Source organism: Mastigoproctus giganteus, chromosome 4 (assembly GCF_048544385.1).
Source record: "Mastigoproctus giganteus isolate SK-2022 chromosome 4, ASM4854438v1, whole genome shotgun sequence".
In the NCBI taxonomy this organism is placed as follows: Eukaryota; Metazoa; Arthropoda; class Arachnida; order Uropygi; family Thelyphonidae; genus Mastigoproctus; species Mastigoproctus giganteus.
In genome coordinates, this window is record NC_143578.1 from 63,958,788 (window position 1) to 63,980,886 (window position 22,099).

Here is a 22,099-nt window from a genome sequence, read left to right on the forward strand (position 1 = left end):
TTACCTAGCTGTGACCGGAGCCCCGATTGCAGAGAACACCATAAGTAAATATAGTATTTAACGATAAGCGTGCTGGCTAGTTTAACGATCGTTCTAAAGGCAAGTGTTTTGATGGGACACGTTGCCAAAAAAAAATGTGCATTTCATTGTAATGGTTTCAAAGGTCATAATAAAAAATTGTTTATAAAATATTATGCTTGTCCACGCTTCCTTGTCTCCATCCAAATGTCCATGAAAGAAATCGCCCAAATTTTTTATGACCACCCTGTATATACATACAATTTTTAATATGTATGATAATAATCGAAAATTTTTAAAAAATTCATACACTTTATATATAGGTCTTTACACATGCTGTTTACAAAGCTCTATACACAATAGAAAGCTCTTTTCAAACGATTTTATAAATATTAATTATAAAAAGACGGGGTACGCCAGTTTCTCAGAGTGCGACCGAGAACATAAAGAAAGCCATCTGTTATTTTACTATTCTGATTGCACTGCTGGACAAAATTAAAAGAACAATTAACAAAATTAAATTAACTCATGCAGTTTGCGGTGAAGCGGGACAAAATTTGGTAGGTGGTGTATTTTAGAATAACGATGAAATGAGGAGACAGCGAGAAACTTCGGACAGGTTATAAGGGGCCTTAATAGGGGTTGTATAAGGATTAGCAAAAAGGTCACATTACACCAATTGATACAAGATGCTCAAAAATATGGTCACGTGACTTCGGTACGTTCATGATCGGCGAAAGAGGCCTGGCAGTGGTGAACCATGCTCGACATAAGGATGTCTTATAAGATTCTGTGGCAACAAATCCCATTCTTTAATATTTTTCATGTATGCGCGCGGGTGCATAAGTACACGTGCCTTGAGTGACTGGGGTTCAAGCCCTTGACTGCTGAATACGGTGCTGTTTCTTGTATTCTGTGTATCTTGTAAACTCCTCTGACCGTTTGGTCGTCCCGGAGTATAAACAGAAAATTTATTTATTTATAATATAATACTGTAATCGGTGGTAATATAAATCTTGGTTTTTTAGGCGCCTTAGCATTTATACTTAATGCATCTGTTGTCTTCACTGTGTCCGTCCGTCCGCATGTAATAATTCGGTTCCTATTGATGGATTTTTATGAAGTTTTATATTTGGGACTATTAAAAAAGATTTGTGGAGTTATCGCAAATATTATTAAAATCGAACCAACAGAAATTCGGAAATTGTTATTTATTTTCTCATACATATCATATAGGCTATCCAAATACAATATGATATATCTGAAGGATAGTAGTTGAAGCGCTGAATATTATATTATGTTTATTCCTTGCTCTGGTTGGAGGAATGAATTTTCAATGTGCCTAGTGCATGGAAACGAAATGTTCTCGGTTCGCGCATAACACTCGTTTCTTTTCAGGTGCGTTAGCAAATCATGAATTATTATGATTTGCTAACGCACCTGAAACAGCACACTGCGTACATTACCTATCTTGTTTTCATCTAACAGCGTGTAGACATGCTAACTTACATCAGAAGCAGGAAAGGGGTTTCAACTGTTTTAGAGACCAGTAGTGTACAGAAGCAGAAAGGCCAAAAGATAACGCGTAACTGTTTGGTACCTTTTAAAAGACTTCTGTGAAATCTTAGAAAATGATTTTCGCTTGCACGCGCAGTGCCAGAAACTGAATACTCATAAAACGACTGTGAATAACGTGGTTCACAAAAAGTCCTACCCAAGGACCCATAAACTGCAGTTACTTGAATATTACCACAACATATTATTGGAAACGATACGCAGGCGCGGTTCAAGTTTGCAACACCAATGCGTGGCAAGATAGCGTGCCCAATTTTTATTTTATTATAATGATTTTTAAATAAAATTGTATTTAATGAAGAGATTATGTCTCAAGCATCAGGAACTATAAAATAGGCGTGTTTATTTAATTTGTATTTCAGAACACTGGCGTGTACATCAGTGTGAAAATGTGAAGTTACGTGTATGAATTTTTGAGCCCTTTATATCTGCAGAAAAGTGCTCCAGTACATACTGGCTGCATTCTTCAAGATTGAACCTGTGCTTTTCCTGGTGTATTGTGGGCAGATTTCGTGGGTAACTCTTTGTGACTTCACTCCACTTGATTTGTCCTTACTTGTGAGGAAGTGTTCCTTTTAGTCTTCACTGTGTAACCTTTGTGAATGTTCACAAAGGTTTCACAGTGAAGACCAACACAAATGATGAACTGATAAAGTGAACCACTCAGAATTTCCTTGCTTCTACCCCAGACATATGTTTGTGGCAATAGATGGATTAAAGATTAGAAGAATTGATACAAAGAAATATCATGTTCAACTTCGGCACCAATTTAGATAAATTCTAACCTTTCTGTTCGACACTAAATCTCGTTGTTATACGTCATTTTATTCACGAAACTTAACAATATGAAGGCATTGTATAACACCACTTATGTCTATTTACTTAGTATATTTAAAGGAGATTTTCGAGAGAAAATATTCTTTATTTACGAAATTCTTTTCATTTCATTCTGGGAGAAATCAATAACGCTTTTGAAGTAAATATCGAAGTCTGCCAAGACAGAGTTCCGATCCTTCTCTAAATCAGTTTTCAGACGAAGAGAAGAAACTCAGTTTTGTAAAATTCACTATTTCAGTGGCCAAAAATGAGTGAAGCTTTAATTAAAAATGACTTCCATTACTGTGAGGTTAAGAGTTCTTGAAATTTCCAATATTTTTTAAGAGAGGATATTTTAGTAATTCTGTCATTCTTGACATCTAGGATGATGCATAGTTGTGATATTATAAACACTACTGTGTTTTATACATTAGAGACAATAGCATTACCTGAAATAATTCTCCTTGAAGAGGATTCATTTCTAAATATCTCTAGGAAGATATTAGTATTTTAGCAGCTGTAGAGTTGTTAAAATATAAATTATTTGTTTTATGTTAAGGCTTCCATGAGAAATTTTCTCGCTTGCAACATTCTAGCCTGCGAAAAAGATGTTTTATTTCAAAGTGGTCTTATTTGCCTCACTCGGATGCAGTTCACTGTTGAACGAGTTGTCCTGGTATTGCAATATTTTCAATTTGTTTCCCAATAGAGAAGTATTTTTGTTAGCTATTTAAAGACTCCACCGTTTTAACAGTCGTCTCTGCGATATTGTTGTCTTATTTTAAAGTTTATGGGCCGCAGATAGTACGAACAGGTAAAACAGTTACTAAAATAAGAGGCTTTGAGAGATTCCATTATGTTAAAGGTTTTTACCTTTTTTGCAGGCTTGAATCGAAAAGTTTCTACTGTTCTACACACTTCCATAGCTTACAATATTTTAATTGCGCCATATTAAATACAGTGTTTCAAAAGTGATGGTCAATAATTTAAAGGTGAACTGTATAGACTACAATATGCAAAAAAGCGTAATAAACATGGGTCCTTAAGTAATCCCAACATTTCTAGTTGGGATCCACCACTGACTTGTTTGTTTAGGTTAGGTTATACTCATTCTCTCCATTTTTCCCTCTTTCAGTGCTCTGAGACGTAGCAGGCGTACTTGTCAAAGGATAGTCAACATGGAAAGAGGTTACAGCAACGAAGAGTATGCGGACATGCACTTCATGTATGGTAAAGCCAACGGCAGTGCACTCGAGGCTGCACGTTTGTACCATGAAGAATTTCACCGCTGAAGGCAGCCCAACAGGCGCACATTCATCAGGGTACATCAACGCCTTAGAGAACATGTGCGCTTCGCACATGAAGTACGAGCAGGCAGGCCCAGAAACATAACACCTGATGTTGAGGAAAGGGTGTAAGAAAGAACATCCTGTAACGTCTTTAAAATCCTGTGGTGTTGAAACCAAAAATTAAAAATATATTATCTTACGTTTAATAAAACCACCCTTAGCAACGGATTCACAGCTTTTTGATAAACTAGTGCTCCCATAGTCAGTGGCGGATCTTAACAGAAAATGTTCATTATCTCGAAAACGGTTCATTTGCGGCCCGTTGTTAACTGGGACTTTTTTAGTTTGTACTTTTCACCTTTAAATTATTGACCATCATTTTTGAAACATTCTGTAAGTCTAGTGAACTAAAATTGACGGCGGAGAAGGTTATGCTACATTTATTTTATACTTTGTAGAGGCCCAAGATAGTTGGGTGGTACCTATAAAAAATAAATGCAGCCCCTGCTTCACAACAAGGGAAGTCAAATATCCATGGCTGAATAGAGCTGACACTCGCCACTTTTTGATTTTGGTTCAAATCCTCGATGATGTGGGGCACATAACGGATCCTTTTCAAGTTTATGTTAATCAACTGGTGTTGTGGGGTGCAGGGTTTTCCCACCAAGTTTTTTTCATTCTCAAACAAACCGGCCTTAGAATACTCAGTTTATAGGCACAATATACTGTCGCGTCAGCTGTCTGGTCGCTGTTCAAAACTAGTGTAATCCATCTATGGATGGGTATAAATGTAAATCTTACATATCAAATTCCTGTATTTAAGTTTCGGTGTAAATAGAAATCATATATATAATAAAATAAATTGACGATAGCAACATTTATTCTGACGGATACAACTACAAACCTTCACATCCAGTAACTTAACTGACATCGGGTGCAGGAATAAAATATATATTTATGGAGTCTACAATTCATGGTCACTGTATGACCGTATAATTTAATTTATGACCACTGTATGACCGTATAATGCAACGTACGCATATTACTCCTTTTAGACGCCCTGATAGCACACCAACTTTTCATTTTATTTATTTTCCAGTGTTTCTGATATGTACGACCAACGACAATAATCTCATTCCAGCAATAATTTATTTCCTTTGTGTGATTCCAATGAATTTTCAGTTTAAAATATTGTATTACTGCTGTTATTCATAAAATGGAACTGTACTACCTGGGTTACAGGTTTCATTACGCAACATTAATTAATTAATCTCGTAACCGACCTGTTGTGTATGTTTCACGCCCAAAATTATTACTATGACTCTTCCGTTTTGTTTTTACTGTTAGTTTACATTTTCATTACTGAAACTTAGCATATCGTAGGTCTAGTGCTGTCGTTCTCAAAACAATCGCTAATTAGGAGTTTAAAAAAAATGGCCACATCATCTACAACCTAACTTAGGGATGTGTGCAATGTCTCTGGTAAGGCGTCAATTAAAGGTCGAAAAGTAAAATATTTTTGTTTATGCTTCGAAATGGCTGAATGGAGTCAGATAAATTTACATAATAGACAAAAAATATTTCTGTATTTTATGGTTTCACATATAATATGTATAACTCTCCATACTTTACGATGAATAGTCGGCTACGGCGTGTCAAGGAAGGAAGATGATACCAGATAAAAGTTGAGGTTAATGAGTAGTAAAGTCCTGAAGGTACGTTGGTTGATCTGCAGATCTGATGTAGTATTAACTGGTTAAAACATTAAAGGACTTTCGTTAAATGTTTCTAAGTACAGTTGTTGAAATGTGAACGATTATGGGTTTTCTTTTATATTGGTAAAGGAGTTCCATTCCATTCCTGCGCCAAATGAGATAATTAGGAAATACAGAAACACATGAGAACACGTTTATGAAATTTCCTTGGTCCTACTTCCATGATTTAGGTGTAGAATTGTATTAAGGTCAATGATTTATTAACATCACAATATTTTCACTGTTTCAATGAGTTTGAGTGGCGCTGGATTCCGGGTAATATACAGAAGTCAACTGGTAAACTAGATAAGCGACGTTCTTAGGCCTTAAACGAAACTTTTCAGCAGTCCTCCTCTCGCGATGTACTCGAGTGTTCTGCTGATCTTCCGAAAGTGCCACTTCTGTTGGGAAGTCATGAGACTACTTTTCTCCATTGCGTTCTTTTTGGCATCTTCGTTCCCAGACTTCCTGCAGCATTCTTTTTCATTTTCATCTGCGGACTTGCGTGTATGCACGTTTCCTTATTCGAACAGATTTGACGAGTACCCAGTCCATCACTTGGGTGCGAATGCTAAGTCTTTCCTTCCGTTGCTGCTGTACACTGCTGAGTAAAAAGTCGCCTGACCAGCTGCAGTGGTCATCCCCATTTGCGGAAGAGTTGGGGCGCCGAAATAGGGACAAGGAAAAGTCACCATCCCCGGTACTGGCATCAGTCTTGGAAGGGAGAACGCCGAAAGCCCCGAAGATGGAGAGGTAGTCCAGCAGTCAAAAGGAGACGTTGGAGAAGCGGTAAACATGAATGGCTGAGAATGGAAAGTTTTACTGACCTCTGATGATGCGCTTGGGCGATCCGTTGGATCCGTCCTTCTCACTTTCGTAGAGGCACCCTCTGCAAATACGAACAATCGAAAGATTAAGTTAACCATTATAATGATAAATTAGCATTAAGTCTGACATAAACAATATTAATTAGTATGGGTTAGACAGAAACCTAACTACAACTATACAGCGCCGAAGTCTTATTTTATATTTATTATAAACTTTTTGCTCTTACAATTACCATTTACCACCTTATGGATAGGGCTTACCATCAGGAGTTAGTATCCGGTTTTATATCTCCCATCAGTATTTGAGGATACAAGAATAACATAACAGCTTAACATAAGCTTACTGATGTTGGATTCATTCATATACAAATGACTTGAAAATCTCTACCTATTTTTACAAAGGTATTACTAGCTACAGGTTGCCGTAGCCTAGTGGTCAGGCGCACGGGTGCATAAGTACACGTACCTTGAGTGACAGTGGTTCAAGCCCGTGATTGTTGAATACGGTGCTGTTTCTTGTATTATGTCTATCTTGTGAACTCCTCTGGCCGTTTGGTCGTCCCGGAGTATAAACAGAAAATTTATTTTAGTACTATGGGACATAAACGACTTAATCGAGCAATGTTTGTCAGGCAGTTTGATACTATTTACATAATACTGTACTTTTAAAATCTCAACATAAGCACCAGCATTGCGAAGCGGTATCCATGAACTTTTTAGCGGTGTTCGTGTGGTTCCACAAACTTCAGTAGTGGCTGAATCGATTAGTGATGGGCATAAATGAATTATTCAAATGATACGATGAGTATAATCAGAATAATTGATTACAACCTCGATTAACTTTCTCCATTTCGTCAACATCTCTTGGCTTTCCTCTGCTAAACTTTTTTTTTGCCCAGCCATCCACCCCCAAAAAAAATTCATTGGGTACAATTTAATTATCTTACAATTACAAATTTATTATTCTTTAAATTTCTCTGATGCGACGGGGTCAGGTCTGACGTATCCGAGTGGTGAGCGCGAGGGTGTAGTGGCACACGCGTTTGAGTTAGCCGGTGTTCGAGCCGACGTGATTGTATTCATTGTCAATTGTTATTAGTTGTAGCTCTTGACTTTGTGGTCGTGTCAGAGTATATATAGAACACTTTTTTTTATTCTGTTCCATTAATGTACTTTCACTCACGTAGACAATGTTCTGCAACTGCACACACAAGCGTGCAGCCACGTGGTTACAGGTGCATCACGAAATTCTTTAATTAATAGTTAACAGAGCAGCAATGGTTAAAAAAAGAGAGGGGGTTCGAAATTAGCATTCGATTATATAAATGGAACAATACTATTATGGATTACTGTATAATCAACGGTAGTGTTATATAGGTTACTTATTGAATATTGTTATCATTGCTTTTACACTTTCCTTACAGAAGAACTGATATAAGGGGTTTTGCAAATACTTAATGTTTAAATGCTTTTGAGCAATTCGTTCAAAGGTACTAATTGCATATGCACGATAATTCTTCCTTTTCTGGTCCCTCCCTCCATAAAGTACTACGGACTTAAAAGGTTGCGGAATACTGACGTAGACGTCAAAAAGCCCATCAATTTTCAACAGTGATCATTAATTAATTATAGCCAAATTGATAACGGCAAGTATCGCAATAGACCTACCCATAATATGCTCATGTGTTTTCCCCATCCAATGAACTGGACTGCCACATTTCAAATATTGTTAAGATTTGAATGTTTAATGTCAGTCTAACCTTTATGACATAATAGCTCTGATTTTATTGTTTTATGGACTATTATTCTGCACTTTTCATATCTTCAGTATATTCTGAATTAATTAAAATAGTTTAATTCATTTGTTTATAAAATAAATCATCGCTAAAATTAGATATGTGCATATGAATTATGCTAATTGTTTTAAAATTACATAATTTTTTTCTCTTCCTAGTACTTCAACCGAAATATGCAAACAACGTACAAAGATATCACAACAGTAAGTAAAATTTTTACTGAAGAATTTTGAATTAAATATATATGAAGTGTTTCAATTTAAAGGCATCGGCGTGTGTGTCTCGGGAGAATTTCAACTCCAATATGGAGGAGGAAAAAAAAAAAAAGGCCCACACGACAAATAGTGTAAATCAAAAAATAAGCCAAATAGACCCTGGTGCATTTTTTTAATTGAAGCGCCCTGTATAGGCATATCATTAACAAATATAAAAAGATTTTTAATTCCTATGCCTAAAATAATTATCAGAAATATTTGTTTGTCCTGTGGTCTATAACAGTAATAAAATAATAAATATAACAAAAGTATTTAAAACAAATGCTCTCATTAAACTGCTTTACATAGCTGCAATTTTTTGGGCTTTCAGACTGACGCAGCTCAACTGAAATGCGAAATTATGTTAGCTTCTTGGTGTGATGTATAGGCGTCGAAATTTCAGACACACCTTCCTAATGAATCCCCTCCACACAAATTCGGTCGTCTCCCTCAGAAAGATTTCTGGCTATGCCCATTCTTACAAGTTATAAATTTCTTCACTTCCACAATCGTGCAAAGTCAAGGTCTGTAATTGCAGAAGTGTTCAACGTGAAGTATTCCGATCCAACTTTGTGCAATTTTTTTATGAAAAATAGTAAAAATCACCAAAACAAAGGTCTAACAAAATATTGGATCAAATTCCAGCACGGACACAATTCTCAGGAACATTCAGCTGTTGTGTAACCATCACGTGGAGATTTTGAGTTCCCTGATGAACGCATCTACAGTAATTCATTTGTCTGTTGAGTTTGATTGCTGTTTCATTTCAGCAAAGAATTCTTGCAACGAATGATAATGAGTAATAAATATAGTCAATATATATTATCGAGTCGCGTATACATACAAATATCTGTACCTTTGTGTTCCGATTTACCTTAACTGCATCGTGAATTTTTCACGGATATTATCACTATTAAGTTATTTGTCAGTTTATTATAAAATGCAATCAGTCAACTGCAAGAACCAGGAGGGTTTAATTTTTTTACATATAGTTATGTATTAGTTTATAACCTGTACATAATTACGTGGTGTCTGCAGTACAGAAATTGAACTAATGGCAGAAAGTTTTTTGCTGCTACGACGAATCAAAATGTACGGTACTCCACGCTGATTTTGGGGACAAAATTTGAAGAAAAACCACGATTATATCTAGAATGCGTTACTCTGTGGTTTAAGCAGCCACTGGTGTAATGATTTCGAATAGTACATTGGCCTTCCCAGCAATGGCGTGCCATTTGTTGGGAAGGCAATGCAGTACCTTTTCTTGGTTGCCTTCTCAAACGTATATGGTCATCTTATCCAACCATTTGCAGTCTGTGATGACATCCTATCTCACAGGTGATGGAATCATCCGGAACAACAATGCCGTGTCATTCCGGAAAAGTCCTTGAATGGTTCGAAGAGCATGACAATAAACTCCATCACATATACTGGCCCCTGCAGTCTCCTTACAAATTAGTCTCTTGATGTCATTTCTACTGGACACGTGGGATATCCTGGAGAGAAGAATCGCACAGCTGGAAAACTCCCATATTTCATCTCTCGTTTAGATGATGTACTCTTGGAGAAATGAGCCTGAAGTCCACTTTGGACAACATTCAATTTCTTATTGGTTCAATGCTACACCATGTAGCAGCGGTTATCAAAGCTCGGAGAGGTCCAGTGTGTGTGTGCGAGTGAGAGAGAGAGGGGCAAATTTTGAAATTCAGCATTTCGTTCGTGATATATAGAATTGTGACATGTGGTGCAGTGATCTATCCTGATCTTGTTTTGCGAAGGTTGGTCACTCGTCCAATAAAGCCTAAATGATTTTAGTTATCAGTTTTTAGAATAATTTTGCCATTCACAAAGACGGAAATATCGATTGATTACGTTCACCTGGTAATTTTCATATGCTTTGATTTACTGTAATGTTCTTGTCACGGTTTACTCACTAAGTGCAACGTTTATCGGGTTATTATTATTATTATTATTTTTTTTTTTTTTTTGGTTATAGCAAGAACTGAAGCAAGACATGGACCATTCGGTTATCCGAAGTATCTTTTTTGGGTTCCCGTTTTCTTCCAATAGACAGCACTGCTGATTATGAAAGTCGATTAGGGGATTGCAGCTCTGGGAAAATCATTCAATTTACAGAAGACTAAGTTCTTAAATTTAAAAAGAAAAAAGGCAGTTAACCAAAGAAAAACGAAAACACTAAACTTCATAAGCCAGAAACCAGGGAAAAATAAACTGTTCAACATCTTCTGAATGTCATGTCTTCTGAATTCGATTTTCCGACATGGTAAAGAACCGCTTTCGTAGTAGGAATCAGTTTTCAGCACTCATTGGAGAGTTTCTTCTCTAAGAGGTAAACGACACGTAATTGTGACAGCTGTTATAGCATCTGCATGCTTCCTTCTTACGTGCCCATACAGAAGAAGAATAACATTTCGTGTGCAGCTCATTACTTAATCTTCAAATAAACCGAGGAAGCAACTGGGTGAAGAAGTCGGGCTTTTGAAATAGACCCACTGTGACACGTAAGGTGACTGGCGTGGAACACCTGCCGACAGTGTGCTCCGTATTCTGTAGAAATGCACTGCGGCACGGGAACCTTGAACCCTCTTTTTTTTTTAAAGGGAGTGGTGGTGGGAGATGTTTGACGCTAATCTCAGCTGCTAAAATGTGTTTCTGGCGGTAAGGTGTTCGAAGTGAGATAAGATTATTTGAAGGTCAACTAATGATAGGGTTTGTTACAATAATTTCGTGAGAAGAAATAATTTCCAAGTTAATTTTTGTTTATAACTTAGGGGGGACAAGTTTTTATTTCGTTTTTATGTAAAAGATTTGTGGTGATGAAAGATGATGGTTATTAAAATTGACATCACTGTCAAGTTTAATAACTATCGTCTCTGTTGATGCCTTTCTTTATTTTCTTCGCTGATTTTATTTTATTATTTATTTGTTTTAATGTATTAGCAAATCTGTATGCTAATTAACCTTAGAAGCTGATAGAGAAAACTTTGGAAGAATGTTCTTAACTAAAAATGGCACAGTAAACTCTATAAATTAAACAATTCCTTAACATATTTTAATAACATTTTTAAATTTTGGAAATCCGTAACGTTTAAATTTTTCCACTGGTATAATGCTAGAAGCTTTTAAAAGCGTTGAGTTTGTTGTTTTGGATAAGCACCTAGGCAACTAAAGCCATGAGGTGTCAGAGTATTGTGTGTTCTATAGTTGGTTGACCTGTTTTGCTGTAAAGAACCTCAGCACCTCTGCTTGACCCCGAACTCACTCGAAGTTTCCTCTGCAGCCAAAGGGAATAAATTACTTCAATATGGCATCAAAACTCCAAATTCTAGTTTTATATCCAAAATTGGTTTATTCGTAGCAGACAGGATTACTCTTACACTAGTGCAAAGTGTGTTAGTTGTCTGACGGTACCAGGGGTTCCCCCATCTCCGCTTTGTATACTCTGTTTGTATAGCACAGAACTCTGTGAAGGCCAGAGATTAAAATAAGTGGGGAGTTGAAGGATGTGTACCGTTGTTCTTCTGACCATTTAGCCGTTGGGACCCACCGTTACCGCACTTGATCCCTGTGAGCAAAGTCAGGTACCCAGTAGATTTTATTTTGTACTCTGGTAGGCCCTGCCACCTGTTTCCGAAGATTTCAGTGGCAAGGGCCTATGTGGGGGGAAAAAAAGAGTTAACGCTAGAATATAAAAGGCCGAGAGAGGTTTATGTAAGCGCGGTTTATTCGTAGCAGACTTGCAATGTACACACCACACATAAATTGTGTGGGGTGTACACTGAGAGTTAGACAGAGTAGGGGGGGGAAACTGAAGGCTTGGGGGGAAGACATAGGTATGGGGACAATAGAGAAGGCGACCCCAGAAAAATCAGTGAGGTAGGCCCATGCCTCACTCTTACACAGTGTAATTGTTATTTTTTAAATATTATTTCACCTTTTTTAAAGTATCCTTTTATAACACCACCACTACACACACACACACGAACTTTTATTTAGTATGGAATCGGGCCATCTTTGTTATTGTAAACAAAGACCGCCCGATTGTTTTAAATCATTTTAGCTTAATTGTAACCATTCTTCCATCAAAATATCCAGCAAGATAAAGCTGCGACAAAGTTGAAGGAATAGGACATCGTTGTCGAATATCTCTCTTCAGCATATCCCACACATTCTCAACAGGATTGAGATCAGATGGGTGTGGGTGCCAGGATGATTGTGGAAATCTGTGTCATGTTCTCTGAGCCATTCTTGCACGATAAGATTTTGCATTGTCATCCATAAAATGGCTATCATCTTGGGGATAAAAGTGTAACATTTCCCGGTGCAGTAGATCTGATACAAAATGTGGGTACTCCCTAGATGATATTCGACATGCCACCGGTATCAACGGACACAGGTCGTGCCAAGAAAACATTCTCCATACCATGATACCACCTCCAGATGCTTGGGTTGGCTTAACAAGGCAAGCAGGGTCCGTCGCTTTGTGAGGTTCTCGCCTCACTCTCTACCTGCCATTGTTGCAAAACAAAGTGTATCGTGACTCGTCGCATGACTTTCTTCCATTGTTCCACTGTCCAAACACGACTTCTCACCACCACTGCAAGCGGAATTTTCTTCTTTTTTTTTTTTTTTTTCTCTGAAACAAGTGGGTTCTGAATAGGCAGGCGACTACCAATACCCAATTTATTCAATTCCCTACGCAGGGTGCGGGTTGAAATATAGGGACGTTCTGAATTTCGTTGAATTCAGATGTTATTTGCTGCACATCAGATGTTCTATTTTTCTGTACAGTCCTGCTTACAGTACGACGGCTTCGTTCTTGAAGTATTGTTTTTCTACCACATTTAAGCCTTTTAGAACCACTTGTTTTTCAGTCAATTAAAAATTTTTGATATGGGTGCCTTTGAGAAACCAGTTATGTCTTTCGTTTCTTGAGTCGTGGCTCAAGTCGTGGCTTGAGTCGTGGCTTTCTAAACGTGCACTCACAATAAGACCTTTTTTTTCAAAATCTTATAGATCACGCTTTTTCTCCATTCTAGATTCAGATTACTGCAGTCGCACACTCAACGAGGTAACACGTCATCACCCTCACGCCAGAAGTTTTTTTTTTTTTGCATTTATTTGCATTTATTCTGTCTCTATGGTTGTCTGAATACAAAGGTTCATATTTTTTTTTACCAGTGTGTGTACTTGCAATAACAAGTAACTATATATTGACAGGAGTATTTTGAAAGCGACAGTTCTTTAACCATCGCATTCAAATACAAGAATTGTGATAGTGCTTGTATTAAGGAAAAAAAAGTTATCCGTAAAATATGTAGGTGTACGTTAAAGCTTTCGATTGAATTTTCGACATCTAACAAACTAAATGTTTGGAAAGTGGGGAATGTTTTTTTTTTTTTTTTTTCTTTTCTTTTCAAGAACCTCCTTCGAGCAGGACAACATCCAAAAGGCTTTGCAAAAAAATAGGCTGGATCCAAGAAACATGGTGCTCTTAATGGATCCGGTTTTATGTGTGTATAAAAATGGCATACGCTGATCATCTGAAAGTGGTCATCTCCCGCTATAGATACAGAACGAGATACTTCAAGGAGAAATAAACTAAATCTTCAAATACATTGAAAACTACCTGAGAAAAGCAAAAAGGGTAGGAGAAAACCTATAAAATTAATGAAATCAAAATACTAGAATGTTCCTTCGCGTAACGCATACTCATAACTAGTAACCAGTTTGGTATAAATTTTAAACGGGATAAACAGTGCAGAAAGGGAGTACTAAAAGAAATTTATAAGGCAGTTAAAAGGACATCAGAAATGCAACCAGAACGAATGCAGTGAAGTTCAAGAAGAAAATGCTGTAACGAAGAAAACTTTGTCCGTAGATGAGGGATCACGAAAAAGGCTTGGGACACATCGGTTTAAATGGAAGACAAGTCCCAGCGCAGTGAAAAGGCTCAGCTTAATGAATAAATTGTAAAATAGCATGTGTAAATAATTATGGGTAATAAAAGTAAAACTTGTGTATTATAATATAATTCTGGTTTACAGAATTTTAGCTTTTAATTATAAACACTATAAAAACTTTTTTTTTTTTTTTTTTTTTTTTTTTTAGCTTATTTAGGCAATATTGCATGTGTCTGTGAGCTGATGGTTAATAATTGCAAGTTTGTTGTGTCAACTCCACTGGTCTTTAAGTCTGTGACGGGGTGATTTACAATAAACTGATAAAGGAAAATATGATGTGGGAGTCAGAAAAGGGAAATGTGGGGAGACTTGAAGGATATTGCTGTTATGGGCGCGTCATTGGTTCCATCACTAATTAATGCAAATACTGAATATGAAAATTTTGAAGGTGCAGTAGTCACGTGTACAGATGTTCTCACAGAAATGAAATGAATGAATTCCAAAATAACAGATAACAGCTACGAGTTTCGATTTACCCCTTTTTCAGAGAGGATTCTAGTTCCTGTTATGGCACTAAGGATGGATTTTTTTTATTTCTTATTGCTCTCTATCAGGGGTTCCAAACCATTTCTTACCTGCCGACTCCTTTAAAAAATTCAGTTTTCCCTCAGTGACCTCACTCATCCAAAAAATACATATTTTAATGGATGGATTAAAATTAATCTGTTAATAATGATTAATTGTTTATTAAAAATATAAAATAATTATAAAAGTAACACATGGGTACGTAAAAAAAATATTATTATATAATTTGCCATTGCTCCATCCCCCATTCGACCCCTTGGTATGCATCTACCCTCTTTCAAGACCGTCGACCACGTTGGGAATCCCTGCCTATACCTGTATGCAATAACAAATGCATGCGTACATTTCTTACCGGAAATATCTGATGTCACATTCATGGTTCCCTCTTCGTCATCTTCCGAGATCGAACGAGGACGTTTTGTCCTCTTTGACAGAGACCCGTCCGGTTTAGGCTTAAGAATTTCATCGATGGAATATGGATTGCCGAGCTTAACTTTTGTGTCTATAGTGCGCGCAGTGACGTCCTCTTTGTTCTTGTAATGCACGTTGTTGGAGGAGGTGGATGCTGTGACTCTGCTGACGATCGGATGGCATCCAGTGCTGACTGCGGTTACTGCTACCGTTGACGAAGCCGCTACCGCTTCTATGGTTGTGTTAGAGTTTCCAGGTAGATGTAAGGATCTAGTGCAGTCGGAGGTTGTAACGGTGGGCTGGAGGGACGAGGCAGGAAAGAGGTAAGGAGAAGGGAAATAAGGCAAAGGAGGTAAGGACAATTGACTCTCGGATAGCTGGGACTGGTGGTGATGGTGATCTGTAAGAAGCATAAAAAATAAGTGGTAAGAGAAAAGTTCTGTAACTTTCATACTTCATGCAGGTTGAAAGTGCAAAAAAAAAAAAAAAAAAAAAAAAAGTTTCCGAATGAAATTCAACATGCTTCATTTATCAAATGTTCATAAACTTTTTATTATCTATACAAGCACTTAAAAGGTACATGTGCAGATAATAACGAACTGCATAAATTCAACGAAGTAAATTTCTTTAAGAGAACTTATATCTCCCTTCAACCTTTCCTCCTCTCAAATAAATTCTTATTGAAATGAGAAGAATCCTGGAAAGCCAGTTACAAAGGCAGTTGAAACATTTTCTTTGGCCACGTGGATTCAAACCAAATTTTTTACATCGAAAAACATTTACGTAGTCCATTTAAAAGAAGAAAAACTTTTAAGAAAATTAAAGGATCAAAAACATTTTAGCTTCTAAAAATTCTAAGAAAAGTTCTTTCTAATGTCGGTTTTCCTTTCCCTTCAACAAATCATTACTTTTACTACAGCATGAAAAGTCTGTGTGTGTGTTCCTCGGACTTAGCTGTAGGTCGAGTGGTTTTTAATTAAATCTCCGCCTTTAGCTGTTAGTGATATTAAGCACTGATTATGGGTTCACTTTTTACATAGTGATAGTCGTTATTAACAAATGTATCCAACGATGTCACTGTGGTAACTACCGCTTTTCCGGTAATAATTCCCAAATATTCGACTTGTCCTTGGGGAAGAACGAAAATGTATATTTTTTACGAGAGATTTCTTGATTTACATATAATTGTCACGGTCAGTCGACTAAATGAGTCTTACAAAACCTGTTTTTTGTACAGGTGTCAGCGACACCTGGTGGAGACACTGGAGGAATTGAAATTAAACTTCTGCTGAATGTTAAAGAAGCAGGTTGAGCAGGTTTTTTCACTTTTTTTATATTTTGATAACAGAGATACAACTGTTTTAGTAATGTCCTTAGGAAAAAAAAAAAAGGAGGGTGGGTGATATAGTTTAATGTAATGGGTTTCACGTGTTCATTAGGGACGTCTGATTCATCGTTGTACATACACAAGCACAGTTGCTTTTTAGAGTTAATTGCTTTGGAACCTAGAGGGTACGTGATACTCGCATGCATTACTTACGTTGGGTTAATAGCATGACAGTTCATCTGGGCTCTCTTAATTTACTCTTGGATAAGCCGAGATTTATGCATTGCTTTACTTGTAATAAAATACATGACTCGTTCAAGGAAAATAAGTTAAGATTTATGTAAGAAATGTTACTCACTGCCTGAAGGTACGGGGTCGTCATTCACCAGGTGTCCGCTGTTACGGAGTATCCTGTTGATGGAGGAAACGCTAGGAATTGACTGTTCATCGCACACTCTTTGATTCCTTAGTAAATCTCGAATTTCCCATGCGAATATGGAAGGATTTTCTTGTTTGTAACGGAGAATCTTACGCACAACGTGAGGCGTGGCTACCTGCTACAAGAGTGCGGAAAGGAAAGAAGAAATATGAAGCCAACTGGATTTGGACTAGAGTATTAAAATGGAATTTTTGAAATGAATGAGATAAATATAGTAATAAACAATTTTTTTTGTATTAAGTTTAATTCATTGAACATTCAATGTGTATTTTCAGTGGCTACAAGAAATAGTACTCGATATAAAAAGCAAATTTCTTTTTTAATTAAGATGTCATATAGAAATACTGTATTCTGAAAATGATAAATACAAAACTTATCAACACGAGTTTTTAATACAAACGCGTATCAAAACTTCCCGCACACATTATCAGTTGTGATATAAATTCTTAGTGCCACTGTAAAAAATTAAAAACACTACGCGATCGAGGTATATGCGTATTACCTTTGTAGAAAAACTATATATTCCTAATTTTTATATTCCTATTGATGTGTATTTGTAGAAGAATAAGAGAAGTTTACCTCAATATGATATGATATGTAGAACACTTCCATATAATACTCTCCAGAAGAAGAGTATCATACGGAAGTGTTCTACGTGTCATATTGCGGTAAACTTCTCTTATTCTTCTACAAATATTGATATCAACGTAGAACGTATTGAGCACCATAGCTCTGTTATATACTATAAATGTGTATATAACACCAGCTAGTAAAGAAAATATAATTGATACTACCCAGTTGGACAGTGATGAAGTAATTACATGAATCTACGCATATTAAAATAAGCCGAAAATGGATTAATCAATTATATATATAGTAGACTCTCGATTTTCCGGGATGGATGGTAAAATGAAATTCCCGGATAATCGATTTCCCGGTTAATTCAAAAATACAGTAAGTCCCCGACATACGTAAGAGATACGTTTCAGGACTTCTTACGTAAGTCGAGTTTTACGTAACTCCAGCATGACTAATAAAATATTGCTGCTATATCCCTAATATGCCAAAATTACAAAAACCACAATGTCCTCAGAAGAATGAAGAAAAATAGTTGTCTATTTTTAATTAGTTCAATTAAAAACTTTATCTGGAGACAGCATTGAAGTAGCCATAGTGGCACATAAGAAAAGAAAACATAAAAGGAAGAGAAAATGCATGTTATTGTATTGTAAAAACTGATTTGTATTTCGTAGCTTGGTTATTATAGTTGACCTTCATTGGTGCCGACCGCTTCTCGTATTCTGTCTTTCTCCTTTATTGTGTTCACCGTTGCCACTGGGAAATCTGAATTCCGCGCGATACTTGTTAATGTTTGGCTATTTTCATACATCCTTATTATTTTAATTTTCTGATCCAACTCGATCGCTTTCCTTTTCTTGATAGATTTACTAGTACCGCTGTCAGGCTGGATGAATAAAGGGCATAACATGCTACATACCACATGACCCATATACTTTTAAATCTCTGGCTTGTCCAATACGGTGTAATACGCGGAGTTAGAAGAAATCCCAGGAGCCGTTAGACCCAAATATACCTATACATCATTGCTGACTAGGTACCCTATTTCATGGCAACAGTCTCCCCTCTGTGGTGCCGTCTTTCAGCAGGATAATGCGCCATGCCACACCCCCCGGATTGTTCGAGACTGGTTCGCTGAACATGAGGAAGATTTCCAGGTATTGCCCTGGCCTCCAAATTCCCCAGACATCAATCCCATCGAGCATCTGTGGTTTGTGTTGGAACAGAAACTCCGATCTGCGGCCTCTTAACCACGGACCTTACAGGAGTTAAAGGATCTGCTGGTTACGTGTTAGTACCAGATACCACAAGACACATCTAGAAATCTTGATAACATAAGAAAATGCAGTTAATGGGTATAAGTGATATTATCGATGCAATGACAAACCGTATCGCCGTGATGCCGATGATCTGAATTTCCTTGCAGACAAGAATGTTAAAATAAGACATTGATGGAGACATTGAATTCACTCAGAATATCAGTATGTATGCTCTATTCAAAAGACCCAATATCAACTGTGTTAAAAAAACAATGACAATGACCTGAATAAATAATAACTATGAATAAAACTCTCGTGTGGAAGATTTTTGGCTTTCCGATTTAAACCTGAACTACAAAAAATTCCACAGAAATTTTGATATTAAAACTACATTTGCGCATACAAAATTATTCTCTCTCTCTCGTAAAAATAGACTCCAAATCATACCTGTATATTATAATCATCTGTAGATATCACTGATCCTGAATTGGCTATAGCTTAACACAGCCGCTAAATTTAGAAAATCTAATTATTTATCAGATTATTGCTTTGAAATGGTATGTAATGTGTGGTTTACAGAAAAGCGTTTACTTGACATATACTGTATTTGAAAGATTAAGCTAATGTCATGACGCGTTGGACTAGCGACTGCAGAAAATTTTTTGGCTCTAAGAGAGTAATGGAAAGGAGACTGGTATTATTTCAGATGTATTTATAACAGCGTTTCCAGTTAACAATTTGCACATGGGACATGAAGTTAACATTTTGAGTTGAAATGTCAACTTGCAATAATATTTTGGTTTTCGTTTCACCTAGTTATATTCGTTCCTGTTGATCATTTCGTAGGGTTTACAGTCACACAGTACGCGGTACAAAAGTAATAGCACTTAGCTTAGCAAACATTGCTAACACTGCATATACATTGAAGAGCTTCATTTAAGATTACCACATTTTCAAATGTCGAAATTGTGTCAAAAAGCCGAACTCTGAGAAATCTGACGTCAAGGAAGTGACGACACCAGAAGGTTAATAATGCGTCACACAAGAGTATCGTGCGATGCCGGTGTTTTAATGCCAAATCGAGACAAACCTTTCAATCTATTTATTTATTACGAATAGCACACGGTGTTTAAACACTAATTCACCTGTATGCAGAAATACAAAATAAGAATTAACACGAATGCACAATGATCAATAATATGCAACTCTTTACAGCTTTGAAAAACATATACAGTAATTACAAATAATAACGTAAAGATTGTGAGGCTAAATACCTTTTGGTTAGTCCTTCTTGAACACAATAGTTTAATATCATAATAAAAAAAAAGTTACTTTAGCAAACTACGAGTAGACTTCCTGAAGAAATTTTTGGGAACAAAAATATCAATCCTGTGGAGATCAGTTAGTTTCATAGCACGAAATACCGGACTCGTAGTTTAATAATTATTTCTAAGAACAGGCAAGGAGAACTTGGAGTGCATTGGTGACGGGAATTTTCTCGAGGAACGTGCTAAGGAATAGGAGTTAGAAGAGCAGGAGAGTCGATATAATTGTGAACTAAATTATAAATGAAACAGCATGAAACGAGGTCTTTGAAATATATGAAAAGTAGAGGGTCCAGAGGAGAGCCCTGTGGCACTCTACAAGAAGAAAAAACAGTGAAGGATGAAGCCTCCTTCGAGAACGATCTTTACTGACTTGTTTTTTTTTAACAACTGAATTGTACAGTCAGGATAAATACTCCATAAGGCAGTTACTTAAAACGACGCACTTTAGGTTGAACGTAGTCAAAAACTTTGGCAATGTCTAAGAATAGACAATCAATCTGATGATCCTTATCGGGTTTAACACTCGTGAAGTGCGAAAATAAAGCCAAATTAGAGCACGATCTATGGAGAATAAACACGAATCGAAAATTCGCGGATAAAAAAAAAAAAAAAAAAAAACTTGAAAAAAAGATTTGCCTTTTCAAGTAGGAGAAGAAAAGATAGAATAATGCTCATCGAAGAGTAGTATACGTTTCGATTTAGCCAAACTTTTGACAAAATCCAAGAAAGGTTTGATATTGGATGGTGTAAAGCATATTTGATGATATTAGTGGTACTGGAAATTACTTAATTTTTTTAACCCCTTGTTCCATTGGTTAAAAATAAGATGGGAGTATCAAAATATATTAGGCATATGATGCGTTGTGAATATAAGAAAGGGAATGACGCGACTGCATCTTCGAAAAATATTAAAGATGTGTATGATGCCAAGATTTTCAAACGGTGGTTTCACAGGTCAGCACAGCTTTAACCGCACAACTGTATGATTAAGCTGTGGTCGTCTGTGCAGCCGATCCCTCTTCCTGCAGAGATTCTGGTTCAGTTTTTATCGTTCGTAATTTGAAACTGTTGACCAGAAGAAGGGCATCTGTTCATTATAATCCTACTATCAAATAAGCTAATTTCTAACTGAATAAAAAGGTCGAGAGTCACTCTTATACCGCGCCAACCAGCTAGCGGAAAATGCTGATAACTTATTTATAGTTAAAGCGTGAATCTTCCCCATATCTGACTCGTCTGCGCATGTTAGATACAGTGTTATAGTTTACAGTGTCGCTACCAATTCATTCAACTTGGGTTTTATCCTACATAATTAAAGTAGAACGTTAATTTATAAGGGTTGGTAAATTACCCAATCGTCTAGCTATGCCTGAAGCCTTTTCCCTAAATTTACTTGAGTTTAAACTTTTGACACCATTTAGCATCTCATATTGTAGAAATATTTTATAACAAACTGGCACACCGATGAGGCGCCAATTAGCACCGAAACGGCCGTGTGGATAATGGCTAGCAGTATATTTCTCCTTTGGGTGCAGTTCTTTGTACTTGAAACAGGTGCAATATACTGAGGCCACTCAAGCTGATTTGCTTCGTTATATGAGATAGATGCATTTTGTAGAAACTTGCATTTGTTTTCTTTTTTTTAACTACATGCACAACTGAGGCTTTTTCCAACCCTTATACAATTACGTTTCATAGCTCTCGTAATCCTGCTTGAGGCCTTTGGTAAAGTTTTGCTTGAGTAAAGGCTGATATAGCCGAGTGCTTTGAATGCTGAGGTTCAAGTCCGTGACTGCTAAATACTGTGCTATTTCTTGTATTCTCTCTATCTTGCGAACTCCTCTGACCATGTGGTCGTCCCGGAGTATAAACAGAAAATTTATTTATTTAAAATGTCTTAACTGCGTAAATCTGTATT

The 22,099-nt window shown here is 36.7% G+C and overlaps 1 protein-coding gene across 1 annotated transcript; it reads right to left on the bottom strand.

Annotated features, from left to right (window-relative positions):
• Nucleotides 1-5,645: 5,645 nt before the first annotated feature.
• LOC150086795 (uncharacterized) lies at nt 5,646-15,286 on the bottom strand. The gene is made up of 2 exons (XM_090371581.1): nt 15,191-15,286; nt 5,646-6,341 (listed from the first exon to the last, which is right to left on the bottom strand). Exons 1-2 carry the CDS (start codon nt 15,213-15,215, stop codon nt 6,007-6,009), a joined length of 360 nt encoding a protein of 119 aa, XP_090227707.1. The 5' UTR covers nt 15,216-15,286; the 3' UTR covers nt 5,646-6,006.
• Between the last annotated feature and the right edge of the window lie 6,813 nt (nt 15,287-22,099).

What these genes read in the sequence shown, in the direction of transcription:
- LOC150086795 (XM_090371581.1), bottom strand. Translation starts at nt 15,215, where the DNA reads ATGAATGTGACATCAGATATTTCCG. An exon ending in TGTGACATCAGATATTTCCG is followed by an intron (nt 6,342 to 15,190) that starts GTAAGAAATGTA and finishes TCGTATTTGCAG; the next exon opens with AGGGTGCCTCTACGAAAGTG.